Source organism: Centroberyx affinis, unplaced genomic scaffold, assembly GCF_046629955.1.
Source record: "Centroberyx affinis isolate AG114_WGS23_722 - 3 ecotype Tasmania unplaced genomic scaffold, CSIRO-AGI_Caff_v1 ptg002163l_1, whole genome shotgun sequence".
In the NCBI taxonomy this organism is placed as follows: domain Eukaryota; kingdom Metazoa; phylum Chordata; class Actinopteri; order Beryciformes; family Berycidae; genus Centroberyx; species Centroberyx affinis.
This window is the reverse complement of record NW_027280478.1, coordinates 54,818-78,166: the sequence shown is the minus strand read 5'-3', so window position 1 is coordinate 78,166 and position 23,349 is coordinate 54,818. Positions and strand designations below refer to the sequence as shown.

At 39.9% G+C, this 23,349-nt stretch overlaps 3 protein-coding genes across 6 annotated transcripts; all 3 read left to right on the top strand.

Annotated features, from left to right (window-relative positions):
• The first annotated feature begins 3,189 nt into the window (after positions 1-3,189).
• rassf1 (Ras association domain family member 1) lies at positions 3,190-7,258 on the top strand. Of its 3 annotated transcripts, XM_071532131.1 has the most exons (7): positions 3,190-3,490; positions 4,543-4,685; positions 5,703-5,717; positions 6,171-6,275; positions 6,450-6,738; positions 6,861-6,976; positions 7,109-7,258. In XM_071532131.1, exons 1-7 carry the CDS (start codon positions 3,190-3,192, stop codon positions 7,256-7,258), a joined length of 1,119 nt encoding a protein of 372 aa, XP_071388232.1. The 3 variants fall into 3 exon arrangements, with proteins under 3 accessions (XP_071388232.1, XP_071388231.1, XP_071388233.1); XM_071532130.1 differs by lacking the exon at positions 5,703-5,717 and having other exon boundaries at positions 4,543-4,667; XM_071532132.1 differs by lacking the exons at positions 3,190-3,490; positions 4,543-4,685; positions 5,703-5,717 and adding an exon at positions 5,808-5,924.
• A 976-nt stretch (positions 7,259-8,234) lies between these two features.
• tusc2b (tumor suppressor 2, mitochondrial calcium regulator b) lies at positions 8,235-12,390 on the top strand. Its single transcript, XM_071532128.1, has 4 exons — positions 8,235-8,376; positions 9,501-9,743; positions 11,195-11,315; positions 11,420-12,390. Exons 2-4 carry the CDS (start codon positions 9,595-9,597, stop codon positions 11,483-11,485), a joined length of 336 nt encoding a protein of 111 aa, XP_071388229.1. The 5' UTR covers positions 8,235-8,376; positions 9,501-9,594; the 3' UTR covers positions 11,486-12,390.
• A 4,233-nt stretch (positions 12,391-16,623) lies between these two features.
• Positions 16,624-22,944, top strand: hyal2b (hyaluronidase 2b). Of its 2 annotated transcripts, XM_071532107.1 has the most exons (4): positions 16,624-16,773; positions 17,450-18,432; positions 18,887-18,976; positions 19,069-22,944. In XM_071532107.1, the coding sequence occupies exons 2-4, from the start codon at positions 17,482-17,484 to the stop codon at positions 19,456-19,458; spliced, it is 1,431 nt and encodes a 476-aa protein (XP_071388208.1). In that variant the 5' UTR covers positions 16,624-16,773; positions 17,450-17,481; the 3' UTR covers positions 19,459-22,944. The 2 variants fall into 2 exon arrangements, with proteins under 2 accessions (XP_071388208.1, XP_071388209.1); XM_071532108.1 differs by lacking the exon at positions 16,624-16,773 and having other exon boundaries at positions 17,321-18,432.
• Positions 22,945-23,349: the final 405 nt, after the last annotated feature.

Here is a 23,349-nt window from a genome sequence, read left to right as displayed (position 1 = left end):
CTTGAATTCTTAATTACTGTGTTTGTTTAGATTGTTACATTGTTTCTTTGTTCATTTTTCTCTGTCAAAACTGTTCACATGCAGCTCAGAAACTTTAAGTCCCAGAGCAGACAAACTTGGCAGGTGGATTCCCATAGTAAATGACCTACTATTCAGGCAAGGCCAACCACTAATGTTGGCCAGATGGTGGAGCTATAGTAAAATATTAAACATTTTCAGCTTTAAAAGGCCATAACTCCCACACCACTCTGGATATACTGTATGCAGCCAGGTTGTACTCTAACTTTGCCCGTGGGAACACCCAAGTCCACCATATTGGATTTTGCACCATTTCAACTTTTTTCTCTTTAAAAGATCTTAATAAGTCTTTCATAAGATTTTGTTACTCAGATTCAGATAAATATATTATGGCCATTTGTGGTGCTCCACTGGTCAAAAACTGACAAACTACATATTAAGCCATAACTCCTACCTACTTTGTAAGTCTGATTAACATGAAACTTAGGCTACACATATCCAGCTATGTCAGCTCCACAGGACCACCCAAGTCTATCATGATGGATTTTTATTTTATTTAAAAAAACAACAACTGTATTTTCAAGTAGACTTCGTCACTTTTTGACCTGTCGACACCAAAAGAGATAATTATGCAGCTTAAAGAGACACAGATACATAAACGTACTATAAACAGGCCATTAACCAATGAACCTGACAAAGCCATTTTTAGCCATCTTAATAAAACTGCTCGGACCCCATACAATTGCTGCTTGCAGCTAAATTTATTATTATTATTAGCAGTAGCATTAGTAGTAGTGTTTCCAGGACAGATAATTGTTCCACCATGACCCTTGGTCAAAGGTCAAGCTTTTAGATTTACTCACTCTTATCTTGTCCTTTACATTCCCTCCCTTCCTTTGTGAGAACTTGGTATCCTCTTGCTATAGATATATCGGCCTAAAGACTGGATGAAGTCATGTAAGGAAATGAAGGAGAGATGCTCATTATGAAGCCTCATGATATTCTGTTTTTTGTCTGTCAGAGAAATCCGTTGGTGTGTCTCATTTGAGAGAGAGATTACAGAACAAATCCTTCATCAGGCCACCATATTTGAGCCTAGAGGCTTTTTCCTCCAGAGTGATTTCCAAATGGCCCTTAATTAAACATTGAAGAGTCTATTCAGTCCAAAATGAGATATCCACCATTTGAAAAAAGTGACTCTTACTCCTACTGATCAATAGTGGCAATAATGAACACATGGTATGACAGTGGGTAGCTAAATGAAATCCTTGGTTGACAAAATGACCAATTTTACAGACTAGATTCTCTATAATTTGGATATTAAATGAACTGCAGGATTTTTTAGAAGTTTTTTTTTTTTTTTGCAGAATGGATATATCCTAGAGTTTTGAAATAGAAACGTCTTGCTGATCCCACCAAATATAGAGACCATCAACGTGAATAGTAATTTATACAAAAGTCATGTTTCCCTTCTTGGAGTAAATTTTGGAATATGCACAAAATATTTAAGGTAATAAAAGGCAACCCACGTTTTAAGATTACATAAATTATAAAATAAATTAATAGCATACTTAAGTAGTAGCCTATCAAACCCATTTTAATTATTAAGGAAAAACGTTTTCTGAAAATATAGATTTTTGTTGGTGTTCTTTTGCCTTATGATCACCGACTGGAGGTCATAGTTTACCCACCTTTTTATTTACCACAACATTTTTGATGTAGCACAGATTCCTTCATGCCGCTCCCAGGATGGTTAATAAACACACGGGATTAGAGGGTAATCCCACGGTCACAATGTGCATGCGCGAATTGAGGTGCGTGCGTCGGGAGACCGAGGACTCGGTGTTATTTCAACGACAAACTGCTTTCTCTCTCCAAATTTCATCTACGATAAAGTGGTGATGAGGAATTAAATGAGGTAAGGTCATTTTAACGCATTTTACGTCAGCAAATCAGAATATGTGTTTTCGGGTGTCAGTGAGTTTCTGGTCCCGTTGTAGACTACAGGATTAACTTGTCTGTCCCGTATAGAGACTCTGATAGCCTACATGTTGCAATAAATTACAAATTAAGGATGATGTACTACTTTGATCGTATAGGCCAAGCCAACAGCGTGAAGATAACTCATGGTATGATAAAAGCAGCAAAATAGGGACTATTTTGGTGATCCTGGTCACAATGTACCCTTGTTGCCCTGTGTGAATAATTGCGCCGTGCAGTGACCCACTTGGCAGACGGAGCCCATGCGTTGTTCATATTCAAGTCACAATGCAGCTCCACAGGACAACTAATGAGACAAAGTTTCAGATGCACCTGAGAACATGTTGCCCTGCATTTATCCATAAGACTCCTACTGACATTTAAGAGATATGTTTACAGTTTTACAGTTCACAAAACTGTGCTTTTACCCCCACCCCACCCCTAAATTTCAATACAATAATTTAAAACATGTAAAAACTTCAAGCCGTTATGATACAGAATGCTCTCATCTATATTTTTGAGTTGTCTGAGTTAGTTCCAGACACTTTCTGAATTTAATGAATGAATTGGCCTAATATTGATTGACTGTATGAAAGCTCCTTTTGCCAGAATTATACAGTTTTTTTTTCCCACTGCCACTCATATAAAAGCAATATGATCTCTCCCAGCTTGTGCAGGATTAAACTACTCATCTTGTCCCACATTTTAATATAATCTTATGAATACTGGCATCAAATAACAAAGCTTAATCTTTTGTTTTGATTCCATTTGCGAAGGCCGCCCATGCCATAAGATAACAGAGACATAGATTTCATACATTTCTGTTGATTGAATTGAAACTAATTTAAAGATGTCAGATTTAATGTATTAGAGTGTTTTGATGAAGCACAAAGCTAGTAAGCGTTGTGTGATTTGGAAACAATGTCTGTGTTACAGCTACTGCGGACTGTGTGGCCACCTGTTCCTCCACACCACACACCAACCTGCTCCTCCACACCACACACCAACCTTGGACATGGACTGAATCGAGAAACTGAGCCGATGCTTTTTTTGGCCTGTGTATGGCAGCATTTCATCATTATCTGACTCATTAAGGATGTGGAGGTGCACAGATTAATGCTAGTGAGTTCTCTTCCTGGGACCGGACAGTGAGCGCTCACCTGACATGTCAGTCTCTGTGTCAGGGACAAGATGTCTAAATGTGAGCTGATTGAGCTGAAGGACCTCAGTGTGAATGACCGTATTGAGTTGGCGGCCCCAGCGGCCCCAGAGGCCCACATAGCCCCGCCACCCCTAAACCCAGGGCAACCCGGCCATTTCCATGTGGTCCGTCTGGTGGGAGACAGCGTCACCCTTGAGGGACCCTTGTTCCACCCAGGGGACGGCGGTGAGGGACACGACTTCCAGCCTTGCAGCCACACCCATCTGACCTGGTGTGACCTGTGTGGAGACTTCATCTGGGGTCTCTATAAACAGAGTTTACGCTGCGGCAGTGAGTATCATCGGCGTGTGGATCAGTATAAATTTGTTCAACTTTGGTTTGTGTGTGTGTGTGTGTGTGTGTGTGTGTGTGTGTTTTTTTTCAGTGTATGGATTGACCTAATAAACAAAGAAAATCAACTGACTGCCAAATCTGCATTGCATGAGACAGGATGAAATAGACATGTATTACCTGGCTTCAAATCATCATGCTCCTGCAAAAGACATTAAAAAACAGACATTATAAACCATAATGGTTGTTTGTCACTACTAACTTCCCCAAAAAAGGAAAACCGGTATAGAGATAAAACCATTAAACTAATGAGAATGGCTGAAAATACCCTCAAATTAAAGCTCAAATCTGCTTTGTAACCTCATAGTAATTGAGTACTTGCCCATCCAAAGCTTACAGAGCTCAATGTTAATGATATAGTCATCACGTTTTTAAATTCCAACATCTCTAGAGTGCAGCACTGCTTGTGTTATTTTTTCCAGGCAGGAGAAACGTTTATCACAGACTACGACCCAATCTGTAGGAAGCTCTGGGAAGCTTCATGTTGTAGACTGGTGGGGCAGCTAGGGCATGGGAATAGTTCTGTTCCCCCATATCATTTGACTTCAGGCATTTCTGTGGTATGTTAGGGGCCCATTTATACCAATTCAACAAATAAGTGAACTGCTGTATGAGAGCTAAACAGGTGATTGAAAGACGAATAGTCTAGAATCAACCTCAAGTCTCTCCTATTAAATCTCTAACATGAGCAATTATCATCTTGTAAACGAGAGACATTATAAGCCCCATCTTGCCCATAATATAGAATTGTAACTTGGTATCTTGCTTATATATAGATAATGTATCTAGCTTCATGTGTTTTTGGTTTTAGAATAGGTGATGTTTTCAGCACAGCGACTGTTTGCTGAACAAAATCCACAGCAGAGGGCTCTACACACCAAGTGTTGACCACTAGCCAAAGCAAAACAGAGTGCAAAATATACACCCTCTAATGTTGAATGCTCTCTCTGTCCCCCCCCCCCCCCCTCTCTTTCTCTCTCTCTCTCTCTCAGACTGCAGATATACCTGTCACTACCGCTGCCGACCATTCATCCAGTTGGATTGCAGCACAGATGGAAGTCTATTAACAGACCAGGCAGATTTCCCTGAGGACACCATCGAGACAGACACAAATGTGGTAAGGAGCATGATGAGAGCAACAAAGGAATTAACTTCTTTTTTAACAATTTTAACAATGGCGCTTTTGTATAGGAGGCAAGGCTGACTTTCTGGAATTGGTTTATTATTTTTTAAAAGATTGATAGGAGAGAATTTACAATACAACAAATTCAAATGTTAAGCAACCATTATTTTATATTTCATTCTACAAGAGAGACACCATAGGAAGTTAGAAAATTGTGAATCTACATAGTTTTTATGGTTGAAGCTCTTCAATAAAGCACTGACTTTTTTTTTCTTTTTTTTTTTTTAAATGGGGCTATCCTATTGCTCTAGAGGCCAGTCATGAAACTGAAATCAATTTGAACAAAATGAGCATCATTGTCCCTTTCACTTTGTAGAGTGTTACCTCTGTCTCTGTCTCTCTCTCTCCCTCTCCCTCTCTCTCTCTCTCTCTCTCTCCCCCTCTCTCTCTCACACACGCTCACACACACTCACAGTACCCATACTATGCTGGCCCCGTCCACTTCTGTTTATTTTGTGTGGGTGGGTAGGTGAAAGCAGATGGAGGCTAGCAGATTGTCCACTGCTGTCCACTGAGTGTCCATGTGCCATATGTCCACAAAGATACTGGTTTTATTACCTCCTCGCTTGTCAAGGCATCTATATGATAGTCATTTAGGAGAGCGCTGAAGGGAGGGGATTACTTAACAACTGCACAATAAAACAGCTGTCTGTATTTCAGAGCCACGCTGCCTGACACTGCCGAGGCCCATGGGCCAAATATCAAACTTATCAAATAATTCAGTCAACATGTACATCAGTTTTTAAACCGTCTTCACACATACAACAAAAACAGCGTCAGAACAAAGTTTGGCTCTTAGAATAAGACCAGGTTTTGTGCAACAAAAAGGAAAGATTTGAGTTGATCATAAAGGGAGTGGGTTGGCCCGTTAGACACCTTTGTGAGGTTTTATTGGCAGGGAGGGGCCAGTGGGCATACCCAGGTCCCAAGAGCTGTTTCTACAATTAGTTTTCAACAGTGAGAGAAGAGAGACAGAAGAGAGCAGTGCTGCTGATGGGATATCATGGAAGACGATTAATAGTGACAATAATCTGAAGAGGACTGCTGGTATTCCCACTCACCTGAAGCTCTGAGATGACCTGGGGAAGCACAGCAAGCGGCGCTCTCTGTAGTCAGGAGGATGTGGGCTCAGTGCTGGAACAGTTTTTCACCGCACATACATCTTTCTTTCACAAAGCCAAAAGGTTAACGGTGAGGCTGTGGCACAGTTCATCAATCCTGCAGGGATAAAAGCCACTTTCTGTTTGATTTATGATATTGAATCGTGCATGTCTTCATTCTGTAAACACAGATAACTTGAATTGATTTTTGTCTCTGTTCTTCAGTTCACTGCCACTATCTCTTGGATCATATCCTCTGTAAGCTCTGCTTTAAAGACAAGTTCTCTGCTGACATCATGTGGCCTATTTGCTGCATTGTATCTGCTCTCTTTTTCAGGATGAACAAATTGATTGGGGGAAACAAGAGTTGACTGTTGGTGACATTCAGCAGAAGGTTAAGGAGTATAATGCTCAGATCAACAGCAATCACTATATGGTGGTTGTGAGTAATCCTAACTTTTTTCTCTGAACATTCAGGCAGGCACAAAATTAGTCTTTTAATTTTGTATTTTAGTAGTATTAGTATTGCTTTTGTATTTGAGTATTCAGTCTATCTTGATATTGCGTGAAAACATTTCACTCACAATCTTATGATATATATCCGTCTTCCTTGCAGAGTAAAGATGGATCATACACTGGTTTCATCAAGGTCCAGTTTCAGTTACTTCGACCCATCTCCCTCCCACCTCCTAAGAAACTGTCCTTGACACAGGAAGGAGGTCAACAGGAGCCTGGGATGAAACGCCGGACGTCTTTCTACCTCCCCAAAGACACTGCCAAGCACCTGCATATAAGCTCCCGAACACGGGCACGCGAAGTCATACAAGCCTTGCTCAACAAGTTCACCGTGGTGGACAACCCGGCAAAGTTCGCCCTGTTTGAACGCGTTGAACGACACAATCAAGGTAGAGCCACGAATGTTGTAGAATTACTGTAATACAAAATAGTATTGGATGAGAAATGATGGGAAATTAGTCTTCATTTAATACGAAGTATTAAATACTCAACTACTACTTTTTTCCCTCAGTATACCTGCGTAAACTGTCTGATGATGAGCGTCCCCTCCACCTACGCCTGTGTGCTGGCCCCAGTGAAAAAGTCCTGGGTCTGGTTTTGAAAGAGAATGAAACAGGGGATGTAAATGTAAGTTTTCATATTTAAAACGTTTGGCTCAGGGAATGCGCTCATATTATATGCCTGTTCATGTTCGCTGACAAAGCCATTAAAGAAGGGAATATGAAAATGTGTGTAATTTGAAATTTTTCTCTCCCACAGTGGGACGCATTTAGCCTTCCTGAGTTGTGCAACTTTCTGCGAATCCTGCAGCGCGAGGAAGAAGAGCACGTCCGACAAATAGTGAAGCGCTATGCTCTTGCTAGAGACAAGATGAAGCAGGCCATGGCAAGCATTACTGCCCCTGGTTGAGTTTGTCTGGAGCCAGAAACATTCAACTAGTTCAACTTAACAGAAACATGAAGTACAACCCTCTGCTGCTTTAATGAGCAACATGGATCAATAAACAAATTCACAGCACTAGAAAGGGAAGGAAAGAGCTCAGATATTGATGTTGTCTTGATAAAAAGGACCTAATGAAGCAGGGACGAGCTTAGTGCTGTTAGACTGAACTATCTAAAGGCCTAGACCCTACTATTATTGTGTGTGCATTGTCACTGTTGTGAAGCACTGAACGGACAGAAATGTTTGGGTATTAATTTTTAGACTTAATTGGATGCAGTTTTCTCTGTGGAAAAATCATGCTGCTCGACCAGATTATTTATAAAGTTAGTTATCAAGAGTCAACGGATTTGAGTCTTGCTGGTCATTTACACAATTATATTTAGATGTCTCTTGTCAGACTATTGAGATTCGTTCAAATTTGTGAAGTCCACTTTGTTTTCAAATTTTGGCACTTTAATGAACCTGTGAAATAAGTTGGGAGAAGTTGGACTGTGCGTTTATATTCTAATTGTCTAATGAATTGATAATAATAAATCATTTGAAGTCATTTGAAGTGTGTTTTGGTTATTTGAATTTTAAGCAGCACAGGAGTGTGTATTAGACGGTTAGGGTTAGCGGATGAATTCTGGTCCACATTGTGGATAAAGTAGGTGAACTAAGCCTAAGGGGAAAGGGTATTGAGTTCAATACATCCATGGTCTTGAGTTATATGAAAAATAACAGGAAGAACTTAATGTTATCAGTGTTACAGTATAATGTTTTGTTCCAATTCCTAAACACGTTACAGCTGATTAGAAGCAATTATCTTTTTAAAATATATAAGTAATAATTTAATCATATATGAGTATTACATCTCGCCAAATTCACACTCCAGTCCATTTGGTGGCGACAGTGCACCATGCAGTTGCTTATCAACCGTGAGAAAGAAAATGGAAGAAGAACACCATCCATAGCACAGGGATAGTTAGCTGTTTGTGTTTTCCTGAGGTCTCTCCTGTGGCAAATTAGCAACCCAACAAGCTAAGATCATCAGAGAATAATTCATACCTACGTACGAACTGACAACAGATTAAAAGCCTTTTTGGGTATGTCTTCAACCAAGCTGTTTGTCACACCAGTCAATTATCAAGCCAGCTAACTTTGGTAACGATAGCAAACGTTTCCTTGGCTAACCAGATGAGCAGAAATATTTTGACCTGGCTAATGCTAGTAACTTAACTGTTAGCTAGCTAGCAAGCTAGTTTCATGACAGTGCAGCCAGGCAGTGTAACTTAGCATACAATAACAACATACAATACAAACGCGGTTATGGTAATGTTCCAACCTTGCATAACTTGCTAACCAATCAGTTTAATTAGTTATTGATGCTAAGGAAACCATGATTTGTGAGCTCATCTTTGAATTTGCACGGTCAGGTTAGTCTGGAGAGAGCGTTAGCTACGTTTCCGAGCACAGTTAGGTAGCAAACTGTTCCGTTTAAATTACATGAATCTTTCCTGTTTTGTTGCTCTGATTTATCATTATTTAACATCTGTGCTAACTGCATTAGCTAGTTACCGTTAACTTTATGTCAGCGTATCACAAACTTGCCTGTCAGCTTTCTTGGCTGCTGACGTTACCGTTAGCTAACGTTAGCACGTTGCTATTGCCTTAAAGGGCATATCGCTCAAAATACAGCTGGACTGGACCTTTAGTCCAGCCTTTACACTTCAGCCTGAGCGTTAAGCAACAACTGCTCCTAATACTATTCGTAAAAAGGGTTTAGGGTTTTATGTGGTTAGAAACGGGTGTAACAACACAGAATTAGAATAGTCTCAGAATGTCATCTACAGTTCTTTTGGGCATTGAAGGTCGAATGTAATTGTGATGTTCCAGGAAAAAATGGTTTTCAAGTAAATGGGACCCCCTGTATTGGTTTTAATGATGTATTCCATTTGTTGGCTTTTCAATATATCAATAAGATAATAATTTTTGCTGTGGCAACTTAACTCTCACTCAAGATCTATATTTTAAAAACAGCAATAAATGTGTCTAATTTGGCCTTTTCTACTTCTCAAGTCCAGCGCAGTCCAGCTTGATATCCATGCCTTCTTTCTTTGATCTTAAATGGGATAATAATAAATAAATTGTTTTGCTTGCTTAATAATCAAAAACTAAACATGATAAAATGACTTATTAAATATCCCTTCCACTGTGTCACTTTTCATAGGTTTCCTATCCTGGAGGTCAGATTTCATCTTGCACAGTAAAGCTACTACTACTGGGAGTCCTGTGACCAAGAAAATAATGTGCCGCAGTTGAAGATGGGAGGTAGCGGCTCCAAATCCAAAGGATATTGGCCTTTTTCTGGCTCAGGTAGTGCTGACGATGCAACCAAAGATGGAAATGAGCAGTCATTGGCAAGACTCCGAAGTTTCCACAATGCAACACCTTTTGTGTTTACTAGACGAAGGTAAATATAGCCATGGCAGCATGTAGACATCATCACATGTTTTATATGGCAAAGGTTTCCCAAGGATTGTATTGCAGCCGTTGTGTAAGACTGCTAGACTGTAGTCTCAACATAAATCTGATGTATGACAGTCTACCAGTCTTACACAACGGCTGCAATACAATCCTTACAAGCATTGATATTTCTCTTCTCACATCTAAAAAAAAAAAATTTTTTGTTTACTGGATTGGTTTATTCATTAGGTGTTTTTTAGTCATGGCAATAAATAAATGTGTATTCACCATTATCCACTTTATTGTGTACACATAGCTAGTATGAGGTAGGACCCCCTTTTGCCTACAGAACAGCCTAAAGCACATTTTATAGTCGAACGCAATGTAAACTTAAAGCGCAAATGTAAAGAATGTGGCGCCGCTTACATTTAAGTTTTTACATTTCAGGGTTGATGTGCGTGTAGCATGTTGTTGAAATCCTGTACACAGGGTGGCAGTGCTTAAAAAAAACATATCACACCAAAACGAAACATAGAAGAAAAGAGGAACAGGAAGCAGATGTGAAGACAGTTGAGATTCTTGGGCAGGTGCGCAACACCTACACAGAGACCCTTTCGAACCAGTCTTTCTATTCTACTCTGACCTCTCATTAACGAGGCATTTTCACCTACAGGACGACCACTGACTGGAGGGTGTTTATTTATGGTGCCATTCTGGGTAAACTCTAGAGGGTGGAGGAGGGTGACAGTGTCTGAGATGCTGGAATCAGCTCGTCTGGCTTTGGCACCAACAACAATACTACTTTCAGAGTCACTTAAATCGTGTGTCTTGTCCATTCAAAACACTTAGTGGAACAGTAACTTAACCAAATGACATTGTCTGCACACTGTCTCACTCACTGGAACAAGCTGCTTAGTAAACGGGGAGCTGTACCTAATTAACTGGATTCGGAGTGTATATTTGTTTTAAATACGTTTATTTGTATTTTCCTCTATTGTGGGCTTCCCACTGAGGCTACCTTGTTAGCTGGAATATAAGAGCTTCCTGGCTCATGCTTCAGTTGAAGAGCTACTGCTGAGGAGAGCGCTAGGGTTTCCCACATTTCAGTTTGCTTGTCAGTTTTTTTCCATTCTAGCGGGCTTGTTTCTGGAAAACACCCTGATTTTTGTCATGGCTGTGTGTTTCTTTTTGTATTGTACTGGCTATTTTCATTCACCAACTTTCTTTTTAGTGCGTGTAAAACTGAATATGTGCCTAGATCATGTTTGATATTCACTAGGTTGACAGCCTCGCTGCTAACATGACTCAGTCTACTGTGAGCTGGTCAAATCACAACACAATATAAAATGCAAATTTTTGCAACTTTTAGTATCTACTTAGTTCCAATTACAGTTTGGATACATAGCACTACTGGTATACTCTCTGTACATACAAATAACTTTTGTCTGTCTGTTGCAGCTCTTTGTACTTTGACGAGGACGGTGACTTGGCCCATGAGTTCTATGAAGAGACAATTGTGACAAAGAACGGACGGAAAAGAGCCAAGCTGAAGAGGATTCATAAAAACTTAATACCTCAGGTGTGGAAATGTTAAATGACAATCTTGAACTAGGCCTTTACCCACTGACATTTCCCTCTATGTTGTCAGTCCAAATAATTTTCATCTCTTTGCTGTCCTTACAGGGAATTATAAAGCTGGACCACCCTTGCATCCATGTAGATTTCCCAGTTGTCCTCTGTGAAGTTTGATGTCTGAGGAGCATTCTCAGACTAGCCACTGTGTCGACTCCGTCCCGCGGTTTCCCTGGAAGCCTGAACCCTTGTGCAAAACACCATGATCTCTTGAAATATTTGATGCCCTTACGTGTACAGGCTGATACATTGTGTGTTGAGCCTCTGCATGTGATCTGTTTTTGGCTTGTGTGCATTTAGACACAGAATAGGTCAGCCATGGGGATTGATGGTCTTTCAAAGACATCAAAGACTAGAAGGACATAAAAAAAAAGCAAGTTGGCAATACCCAGTCAGTTTACAGTTGATGGTCTGTGTGCATGTATGTGTGTGTGTATGGACATGGGTGAAATGAGTCCTGGCTGTATCGCAGCAGACTGATTTCTGGTATGATTCATTGAACTGAAGGAGTTCAAGGAGAATGTAAGAAGTGTAACTGTGGGGAGTAGAATAGTAGTAGTCTTGAATCTTAAATTCTGGCTTCAAGGGGGAATTTCCATTCATACTGGACACTGAATCATAATAATTTTTTTCTCTCAGTTTTTAGTGGTTTAATACCAACGACTGAGCTTCCTCACAGATCAGGGCTACATCCAGAGATTTTAGAGCAGGAAAGTTTAAACGCACATTTTGTTTGTACAGTACCATCTTGGCTTGCTTTAATATGCATGAAACTGGGTCTGCTTATCCCTAGGGAGTTGACAATCAGTGACCAACAAGATCTGAAGTGGTTTAATGTGATATTGTAACGTCTGATAGACTGGCTTGAGTTACCTTGGTGTGAGCAGACCTCAGAGCCACACGTACAGAGCAGCAGTGAGTCTAATAAGAGATCCTGTTGTTTTCTTTGCTGCTTTGGCATACTATGTTTCACTTTTAATTTATTATAACTGTTCAAATTGCATTGTTTTTTTAATTACAATTTGAAATGTTAAACTGTGTCATGGTCTCTTTTTTTTCATACAAATGAATATCAGAGGGATAGTTGAACATTTTTAAGCGTGTGTTTGCTACACAGGCATTTGAGATCAGTGGGCAAAGAAAATCCATGGTTACGTTTTATAGCCATTTTCTCTAATAACCGCACACTAAAATTACTTACTGTGAATTTAAAGATAAATCTGAACCCTTAAATTGCAGATACATCCCCTGTATTGCCACTAGAATTTACCTGTTTTATATGTCAAGCATAGATTATAAAACAGACTTTAAGAAAACTGCACTGCCAGTTTGTATTTAAGGGGTCTTAAATTCCCCTACATTCTCCATCAGCCTCCCTAAAACCCCCTCTGATATTAAATAACATTACAACTACAACTGTGATGAATCTGAAATGTTCACAATCGGTCTTTTCAATGTTGTGCTACACAAGTTTATGTTGGCCATATCGTTGGGAAGTTATACCATGCCATGAAGTTGACTGATGTTATGTTATATAGTAATTCAAATCTATCTTTTTTGTTGCATATTTCACAGGAGTTCAGAGCATGAATGTGTCTGAAATATACTGGACACTACCAGAGCAAATGTCTGCACATAGACTGAGTGCTGAGTCTGCTGTACAGCGATGTGTCTTTGCCTCACTGTCACTGTAAGCAGTAAAGCATTTTTAGGAAATCTCTTTTCAACAGCGTAGTCAAATGCGTCTTTCCGGGGCGAGACTTTGTATAACATTTATCGGGCAAGATAAAAATAACTATTTGTTAAATGTTCTTGTTAAACCACAGACCAGCTGAGAATTCACCACTTTTGGCAAAAGGAATACAAAAAAATCACTGTAATGAACTGGCGAGACCTGTTCACCCCTGTAGTGGAAACCATACTGACCTCCACTAGGGATGAAAAGAACCATCTGCATAGGAAATTGCAAAGGGCAACCATTGCTGAGAGGTAAAGTGTGTGTGTTTGTGTGTGTGTCTGTTAATGAGGGATGGAGATAAGAGAGAAATGAAGGTCTGTAAAGGTCTTCAGTGCAACCTCCATGGGAAAGGGTTTTCTACAAAGCTATCTGTGATATTGTCGTCCTTAGAGGATAAAAAGGCCTGTGCCAAGATCCACTCCACTTTATTACTTTCATGAAATGTTCTTAGTCTGCACAGCTTTGAGTGCCTTTTTCCCCCACGCAAGTACCTTTTTGGACTGAGTCAGGGGAGACATGAAATTACAATTACTCTTTGTATGTTTTCACTAAGTTGTAATAATATGCTGGGCAATGAGGTGAACCGTAGTGAGGGGGGGGGGGTTGTCCCTGGAAAGCTGCCTTGATCTGGTTTTGCTGACTAGTGTAGTCAAATTTTTACCATGAAATCATTCAAAGTACTCGAAAACGATGTTTCACAGTAACCGTTCATATCTTTTTACCTTATTGTTATGATAAATTAAGTCTATTTATTATTCTACATTCTTATGAACCTATAAGTGTCGGACGTTCCATGTCTATAGAAAATGTCAGTATTTATGGTGACCTAGCTTGGTTTAACAACATGCTCTGAGAGGGTTTTTTCTAGCAGAAAGCCTTTCTATGCTATGTCTTCAGAGAGATAAAACTATTAACTAAGTGGTGTGAGGGCAAATTTGGAATAAATGGGTAATAATGGTGTGGGCAGTGAGGTGAACAATAGGCTACTCAGTGAAAATAAACATTTTGTCAAGAAAAGCACCCTTTGTGTGGTTCCACTTACAAGTGTAATAAAAGATCTGTCAAAGGATCTTTTTTAAGTAATTTAAACATTAACTTTCAGATTCATGATGACCCCACTTAGTTCAGCAATAGGCTATGAATCAACTGTAAGTAGTGTTTACCTTCTTGGCTGTTGACAAGTATTATTGACTGTGATCCATGATGTATGAACTGTTACCAGAAGCTTTTGTTACTACATGAAGCCTGCCTTAGTGTATAAAAGTTGACCTAATAATGTGGACCTCAGCACAACTGCAGAACAAATTAACAATATTCGACCAGATGGTTTATGTACCAATAGACCACCTGCAACACTGCATCAGCAGTGGTAATCTTGTTGTGCGTGGCCAGTGTATTAAAGCACCCTAGTAAATTCAGTAAAACATTTTAGTGGGTGCTGGATGTGTGTTGGAGTTGGGTGTTCTGGCTGCTCAGTAGGCTGCTGCATGGACAATGTACTCACAACAGTGTAGATTTGAATCTGGCTTACTGGAGCTCTCTCGCTCTCTGTCCCACCCTGCTACAATACTGTGAACTACTAAACCACAAAAAAGTAAAATAATATATAAAAAGTACCTAAAACAGTCCCTCTTTGAAACTCCCTCTGGTGAGAATGAAAGTAGGCAGAGTCCTATGTTGTTGCACAAGTTGGATAGAGGAGGATAGAGAGGATAGAGGTTAGAGACAGAGGTGGAGTCTCCTAGATATTTAAATTCCAGCCTGTGGTGGACTTCAGCAGAAATGAATGAATCATTTCCTCTGTCCTTTCAGCACAATCTTATTCCCCGGGGGGTAGAATAACTAGTTTGATCTATATGCATCCAGACCTTGAACAACTCAAACAGCTTCAACTACTTTCATCCTATGAGATCCGAGGGGAAGATATCGGTTCCTGGTAAGAGATTGAATCTGGAGACATCTGAAAATTACATATTTATATATTATTTTATCAGGAGTCAAGTGATGATAGCCTACTTGTTTCATCAACCTTTTTTTTTTCATTCTTTTTCTTGCATAATGACATTGCATTAGTCAACAGTCAAAGTGTCTTCTTGAGTAGGCTTTTGTTCACTATATAACAGAATTGTCCTACCTGAGAGCTTGTAGGCCTAAATATCTCCGGGCCTGGACAGAAGTGATTCCTCTCAGGCTAGATGCAAAATACAAGATTCCCTGTGCCATTTTACTTACTGGCCAGTCAATTTGGAGGAAGCTGCAAGAGACTTTGTAAATGGTCGTCTACTACAAGTAACAGAAAATACAAAGTAGGCTAAATGTTTGAGTGAGATATCGGGAAATACGCATGGCCAAATAAAGAGGGTGAAGATGCTTCCAGCCCCAGTGACAACTGTAGCCTGTATAGTCGATCTAACATTGTGTGTTCAAATGAAAGATAACGCATTTTCCTTCCAACAACACCAAAAACATGCATGTTTGAGATTGTTGGCATTGCTGTTGAAACTGTAGGTGAACAAAGGGGACTATGAAAAGATTTTGTAGGCCAAAGAGAAAAACAGACAAGGTGAGAGGAAAGTATTTCATCGTGAAAAGACCTGGAAGAGATTCAAACTAAAATCAACAGAACAAAGGAGAGAGAGATAAAGTAGCCTCTCCTTGCATTTTCCTTTGCATTGGGAAAGTCAAAGAGAGTGGTGATAGATGTTGCCTGCCTGCCTGGATATTATGGACTGTATTATGGATGATGGGGGTAAGATAGTCTAGAGTTTGAGGCTAGGTAACACAGAATTGAATGACACAATATCATGCTGTTTAAGATAATATTTTAAATTCCTAGTTCATGTGTTAAGTCAGTGGGTGTCAGTATAATGAATAATGCACTTCCTGATTTATTTTGCCGACTGCCATTTAACAAAAAAGAGGAAGAAACATGCTAGGAAAACACAAAAACACACACCCCGCATCATACCAGAGTGGCCAGCACCCTGTTGATTCATTCATTCATTCATGGACTGAACTCAGGACCCCTATACACCTTTACGCTGCCATCTTACCAAAGCGATTTGACTGCCTTGTCGATAACATCATGTATGAAACTCGCATTTGCATGTAAAGAGGCGACGAGTGAAAACAATCCTCAAAAATTTGGACATACTGTAAGTGGATAAGCAGGCGTTTTACACGTGAAATCTGTGCAATGCTTCTTCAGCTTCTATCCCGTCCCGAGCAAGGCTTGAGGAACAGCCCATTTGCTCAGTTTCGCTTAGGGGAGAGTGGTATAGGAATGTAATAGTACGGTCCCATTTATGACAGTGGTATTCACGATAATGGTAATTCATTGAATACAATCTCTAATTAAGTGTCTAATAACAGGCTATATTCGTATAAATTACAAAATATGGCAAATTTCGAGTATAATATATTCAGTGACCCCCCACTTGCGAACTCATTGGAGTTACCTCTTGTTGCTCACTGTGTTCCTCATCGCCCCTGCCATGTCTCTCAGGCAGCCCGGGCTAACTTTAGAAAAAACTTTAAATATGGATTGAACGGAGAATGATATTTTTCACATGGCAGGGCGCTGGAAAAGTCCTTCTTCACATAGTTTATTTGAAAGTCACATGAGTGGAACAAACCCGTGTCCTGAGTGTCAGCCTCATCGGAACAGGTCAGACTGGATAGCAGGAAGAGAGCTAGCTAGCTAACCTACAGTGGTTTAAACCTAACGTTGACTCTAATAGAAAAGTGAGCTGACGTTAGCTTGTGAATATAGGAACGTTACAGCTGTGAAGGCAGAGAGTATCCTAGCTGTAATGGCTAGGTGCGGTAGTTTTTTTTTTACTTCGTACAGACCAACTTTTAGCCTACTTGCCACAACTGAAATTCCCAATGTAATGTGATTCACGTTGCCTAACGTTACGCTAAAGTTGCTATATGTGTTCCAGGAAGGCGACTGCAATTGAAACCGTATTGGTGGCCAGTTATCTACACCTCTATATCCTCAGATGTACTGAATGTCGCCTTCATATGTACCTACTAACTATATTATTTTCTGACTATTCCTCTAGTTCCGAGATACTCAGTGTCACATTTTAGTCATGAGGTCATTGATTCCCTCTATCCTAAAACGACCTAAAGATTTCAGTAATTAAAAATATATTGTACACAGCTGTCACAGTGCCTAATGGTTAGAGGACCGGGGTTAGGATCATAAATTCACTTGTTCAAATCGCTGAATCCTCTGTGAAAATAGTTGGAACTATTCTGAATTTATTTTCAGTGGAATTTAACGAAACTGCTATATTTTTCTTTTTTCTTTTTTTCTTTTCTTTTTTTTTTTACAGAGAAAGAGGAGAGAAGGTGAGACAAGGTGAAGATGGGGGCTGTATTTCACACAGCCTTGGCCCAGGTTGGCCAAGTACCATGGTTGCTTCTGGCTCTGTTTACCCCCTGGACAGTCTTTTGTTCACCAGAGATAAAGCAGACGAGATGGCCGTTGTTTTCCCAGAAGCCAGTTCTCCTCGCCTGGAATGCCCCAACAGAGGACTGTGGCCCGAGGCATGGTGTACGTTTCCCTCTGGAACAGTTTCAGATTGTGGCATCCCCCAATGAGGGCTTTGTCAAACAGAAACTCACAATTTTCTATAAGGACCGCCTTGGGCTGTATCCCTATTATGAGCGTGATGGCACTGCAGTGAATGGAGGCCTTCCACAGGTTGCCAGCCTTACTCAACACTATGAAAAGATGCCTGAAGGTGTGCAAAGATATATTCGTGAGCCAGATGCAAAAGGCCTAGCTGTCATTGACTGGGAGGAGTGGCGCCCACTGTGGATCCGTAATTGGGATATCAAAGATGTGTATCGAGAGAAATCACGCCAAATGGTGGCCAAAAAAAACCCTGAATGGCCCCCGGAACGTGTGGGAAAAGTTGCACAGCAGGAATTTGAGCTGTCAGCTCGCAAATTCATGCTGGAGACTCTGAAACTTGCCAAAAATCTGAGACCTAATCAATTGTGGGGTTTCTACCTGTTCCCAGATTGTTACAACCATGACTACAGGAGTGGCCTTAAGAACTACACAGGCCGCTGCCCTGATGTGGAGGTAGCCCGCAATGACCAACTTACATGGTTATGGACGGAAAGCACTGCACTCTTCCCGTCTGTGTACATGGGTACTGTACTACGCTCTACGACGTTTGGGCGGCGCTTTGTCCGTAACCGAGTAAAGGAGGGGATGCGCCTGGCATCTGCTGGGGATGGACTAGCACGTCCTGTTTTTGTTTATACCCGGCCTACTTATACCAGTGAGATGACCCTCCTAACTGAGGTTAGTTGGCTACATCATCTTTTAAATAGAGTAACAATTCATCAAGCACAGAAGGCATAGAGCCTACATTCATTAACTGTTTTCTCAATTAATGTGTGTGCAATATGGGCTTATTTAGTGTCCAAAGATATTGCAATGAGTAGCAACCTAAATATAGAAAGAAGAGAAGTACTTACCCCTACATGCCTACATATGTCTGTGTGGTCCACACATCTTGCCTGGTCCTAACCAGAGTCTTTTACCCACTGTCAGGTCTACGTCTCTAGGCTACCACACATCACCCATCACCAGTTTTCTAGTGAGACACTTGCACATACTGTATACACAGTATAAATACATACATGGCAGGAAACTACATTCTTCGTGGAATTGTGCTAAAAACCAGTCCTTTGTGTGTACAGATTTTACTCATTCTATGGTACATAACTGAACTGTGTGAGTCCATGCATTACAGACAGACCTGGTCTCCACCATTGGGGAGAGTGTTGCGCTTGGAGCTGCAGGTGTCATCTTCTGGGGAGACTCCACCTATGCAAGCAGCAATGTAAGCGCCATACCTTACCAGCTTGTTTCATTATTAATACTATACAGCCTAGTGCTCCCAAGTTTTGGGTTAACATTTCTCTTTCCCTCTAGGCCAGCTGCTCCAGCCTAAATGAGTATCTTCGGGGACCGCTGGGTCGGTACCTGCTCAATGTGTCCACGGCAGCAGAGCAGTGCAGTCGGACGCTGTGTAGGTCCCATGGCCGCTGTCTGCGCAGAATATCAGACAGTGATGTGTACCTGCATCTCAGCCCCTTGACCCATAGCATCACCAGTCAGGGTGGCAGGTTGAAGGTGACAGGCCTGCCTGGCCAAGGGGAGCTGGCTGGGTTCCGCACACACTTCCAGTGCCAATGCTACAGTGGGTACAGGGGTGAGGCCTGTGCTCAGAAAGAAAAAGGGCAGAATAGAGCCTCCTCTGTCCTGGGGATTTGGCCCCTTTGCCTTATACTCCCACTAGGACTCCTCACTCTGCTACACTGAGGAAACTATGAGGCCCAAACTATTCACTGCCTCTGCCACCGCTTAAAGTCCCTGCTCCGCTGAGAGCTGGCCATGACCTCCAGATGACGATATATACACAACACACTCAACAGGACTTAAATAGTTGTATTGTGTGATTGTCCCTGTAGGATCAAAAGCCTTATGAAACAAAATAACTGCTTAACTTAAAAGGACAGTGTTTGAAGTATACTCATGTTTGTGACAGACACACACAGCAAGGTGAGGGTTAAGCAAGAAAAAGTGGAAGAAAGGTACATTTTACTCAGAGATGCCACCTAGCTTTAGGTATTCTATATTTGCATTTTTCTGCCCAAACACAACATTGTAGTGTATCTGTTGTTGAAGCAAGCTGTTGGCTGTTATGAAATTTAGGCTTATAATTATGACTGAATTTTGAATACTGAATTATGACTGAGAGAAGCGACGCAGTCTTAAATTTTTTATCCTTGACTCACAGAAACAACATGGCTGGACCTTCCTGTTTCATTTTAGAATTGTGCCTTAACAGGGCTGGAAAGTGCTCTTGTTTTTATAAGTTAAACAGTTGTTTTTGTTTACAGTTACGTTCTTACAGTAGTGTTCATCTCAGCCTTCTGTTGGGCAAGGTGATTTATGCTGGTATGTATCCTACATACATAGCATGCTTTTTTTATTAACAAAAATCAACATACTGTATATAAAATGCAAAGTATTGACAGGACAGACCAGACCAACAGAAAAAAAAAAAGAATCCAATTGTGTTTCATGCAGAAGGCATCTTCTAATTTAGACCAGAATCACTGTGAGAACAAATGAGAGTTACTGACCTTTATGTCAAAGTAAATGTCAGCATTTGTGATACAGGTAGTGGAACCTTTGCCAAAATTTTGTTCATTTTAATGAATCCAAATAATTACAGGCAGATGATTTATCAACTAGTAGCAGCATAAATGTCCAAATATGCAACTATCACTTTCTGAGTATTTTAGAATTCATAGTTTGTGTGAACACTAGAAACGAAAAAAAAGGATCACACTTGCACTGCAACTCATGTCAGTGGGCCTGCCAGTGACATTGTGTTTATAGCAACTGCTGTAACTACATCTACATGTGAAAAGGTTTTTTCCAAGCAAATATATTAGATACAGTGGAGCTAGCTAAGCAGTTTTGTATTTATATATATCTGTATTTATTTAGTTTGGCAACGCCCAAAAAGTATTTAGCTAACATAAATTTATCAGCAGGCTGACAGATGGCAGGTATAGGCTGTGATGTTCACAAACTTAATCCTGGAAAATGACAGAATCACACAAAAGATATTGTGATAGAACTTTTATGTGTGCTACAAACTTTTTGCAATTCTGCACTTTAGCCGTTATGCCATTGGGGTAGATCTGGCTTCATACCATGTGGATACTTGCACCAAGACGTGTGTTTGTGTCCCTTGCTGGATGCAAAGGCCCGTGAGATACAGTCTTTTTTCAAACGCATTGCATTACCCCCAAGATATTACTGTTTTTCCCTTTAATGCTTCATGCATCTCTACTTTCTGGAGATATGTGCCACTGTGAATCTTATATGCAAAGAAATGGGTGCGTGTTTTAGATGGTTATACCTCCCTCGGCCCTCAACTCATTTGCATTGTGAAAACGATCTAATATTTTCTTTGGTACTTTATAATATTTAGCTACATATAATATTGCCTTACCTCAGTGCTGTCTTTTTGAGCTTCGAGTATGCCATATTTTTTCACAATATCAGTCAAAATTAACCAGAGTTGCTACAGCAGGTCTTATGATAAAACACCATTCAAGTCCTAATAACATTGGTTTCTGTGGTATAGAGGTGAAGGATATAGTATAATATAGTGATAATTTCCCCCTCTGCATTGACATGTTAATACCAGGTATCACTATTAACATTTCAAAACTATAAAAAACAGGCCACATGTTTTCTAACTCAAAATAAAAAACATAATTTAAAGAGCAAGTGCTTGACAGACTAAAAAGTCTTGAATTTAATCTAGTAAATCATGATGTTTTACTCAAAGGGATAATTGGTATTTCATTTTAAAAGAAATTAGATGTTTAAATGTTTATTGCAAATAAAATAGATTGCTAATAATAGATTGCAAATTTGCAATATAATACTATCAAGGAATATTTAAGAGTATACTACATACTAAGCTGAAACTGCTTTCAGATGAAAATGATTATATTTGATCATGTTACGTTGAAAGACAACAATCCTGTTCAAAAAGCCTTAAATAACTGGATATGACTTGTCTTACTTGGATTTTTGTGGAAAATCACAGTTTGTTTCCCCCTCCAAATGTTCAAATGACCCATTAGAGTTTTGATACAATTGTGCACTTTCTGAAGAGACAGTGTTGCAGATGAGGGAGTTCCCGCCGCTGTTCAGGTTTCTTGATAACCTTGTATCTTATTGAAATTAAAGGTGATAAAATCTTACTGGGAACTTCTTTGTTTCAATAAAGACCAATTGCAGGGATTACAGGGATTCTATAATCATGGTTGGGCATAACATTTAAGCTTTACAAACAATCTAAACAAATTGGTCATATTGTGTTATTTTGGCTAAAAAAGTACATGCAATAATGCATTTTCATGCATTATTTTGAAGGCTGGCTTGATGGTCTGTGTCATGATACTCAAGTATGATGTGGAATATGTGCGTTACGCTAAATGTGGGAAAATAGTAAATGTATACATTACCAGCTCTGGTAATACATACATTTGCCAGTGGATGTGCACATTTACAGAGTTCCCACAAAGTTTGTAAATGTAGACATTTCCCAAGTTAAATGTGGTAAATGTGCACACTTCCAAGTTGATGTGAGTGAACCACTTATTGTATTATTACCTTTACTGTGAAGATGAGTACATTTAGCAGCAAAGATCCAATTTTGAAAGGCTGTGATGTCAGCTTTTTAACAAGAATAGCACAATTTGACCAGTTTTGTAAAAACAAATCCCCATGTTACTGTTAAAAGAGTACATCCTGACAATAAATGTGAAATAATAGTCCCTAAACTATTCATACTTATTGCAACAAAGTGGCGAATCCTTTAAAAACCAACAAATTGGGCAAAAACTTAGCTGGGTAATGCTTTATGAACCGTACAGGACCCAATAGATGGTGTATTTTGTTCTTTGAGCTTGGAGATGATGTTGTGGTGTGGTTATTCATCACACAACTTTACATTGAATATTATTTTGTCTTTGCTATTTTAGCGTGTTTTGCTTTTGTGCTACTCCACTTTGCCATTTACCAGTGTTTCACAATGGCAACAGCTGTCTTAGAGTCTTACTGAGCAATCTAGAAAAATACTTTAACTTGAAAGCCTTCTTTTGCCTTGGCTCATTTTCTTGTTTGAAACCAAATCTAAAAAAAAAAAAATCAAGGGTTGTGCAGGTGTTTCATGTCTTATATCCCAAAAATATTTCTTATTCACTGTTTTTTACACCTGAGAATTTCAATATTAAAATAGAAATTGAATGTAATTTTGGCCTTGTTGTCATTTTCTGTCATCTGGTTCCAGAGGCATTCATATTTCCCTCTTTTGGCGACTGCCAAATAAGGCAACATTTTGAGCCTATTTTGAGTTTATTATAATTCTGTCCAGACTACAATGGTGGTTAGTCTCTGGAAGATGTTCAAGTCTTGCCCAGCTACTTGCAGGACAGTCGCAGCCCGATAGCCCAGATAGGTTCCGTTCTGTCTTATATGGAGAAAATCTCATACAGGCTGCGAAATTGTTTATGAAATAAACCACAAGGTTTACACAAGGCAACTCAGAGCGTGACTTTGCGGGGTACGATGGCAAAAGTAAGCTCAGCCACATATAGGAAAGGATAATAGACCACCTTA

Excerpts from the sequence above, each read along its gene's own strand:
- rassf1 (XM_071532131.1), top strand. The coding sequence starts at position 3,190 with ATGTCTAAATGTGAGCTGATTGAGCTGAAGGACCTCAGTGTGAATGAC. Across the intron at positions 6,276-6,449 it reads GCAATCACTATATGGTGGTT|AGTAAAGATGGATCATACAC; the intron begins GTGAGTAATCCT and ends TCTTCCTTGCAG. Across the intron at positions 6,977-7,108 it reads ATGAAACAGGGGATGTAAAT|TGGGACGCATTTAGCCTTCC; the intron begins GTAAGTTTTCAT and ends TCTCTCCCACAG.
- tusc2b (XM_071532128.1), top strand. The coding sequence starts at position 9,595 with ATGGGAGGTAGCGGCTCCAAATCCAAAGGATATTGGCCTTTTTCTGGC. Across the intron at positions 9,744-11,194 it reads TTTGTGTTTACTAGACGAAG|CTCTTTGTACTTTGACGAGG; the intron begins GTAAATATAGCC and ends TGTCTGTTGCAG. Across the intron at positions 11,316-11,419 it reads ATAAAAACTTAATACCTCAG|GGAATTATAAAGCTGGACCA; the intron begins GTGTGGAAATGT and ends CTGTCCTTACAG.
- hyal2b (XM_071532107.1), top strand. The coding sequence starts at position 17,482 with ATGGGGGCTGTATTTCACACAGCCTTGGCCCAGGTTGGCCAAGTACCA. Across the intron at positions 18,433-18,886 it reads AGATGACCCTCCTAACTGAG|ACAGACCTGGTCTCCACCAT; the intron begins GTTAGTTGGCTA and ends CATGCATTACAG. Across the intron at positions 18,977-19,068 it reads CCACCTATGCAAGCAGCAAT|GCCAGCTGCTCCAGCCTAAA; the intron begins GTAAGCGCCATA and ends CTTTCCCTCTAG.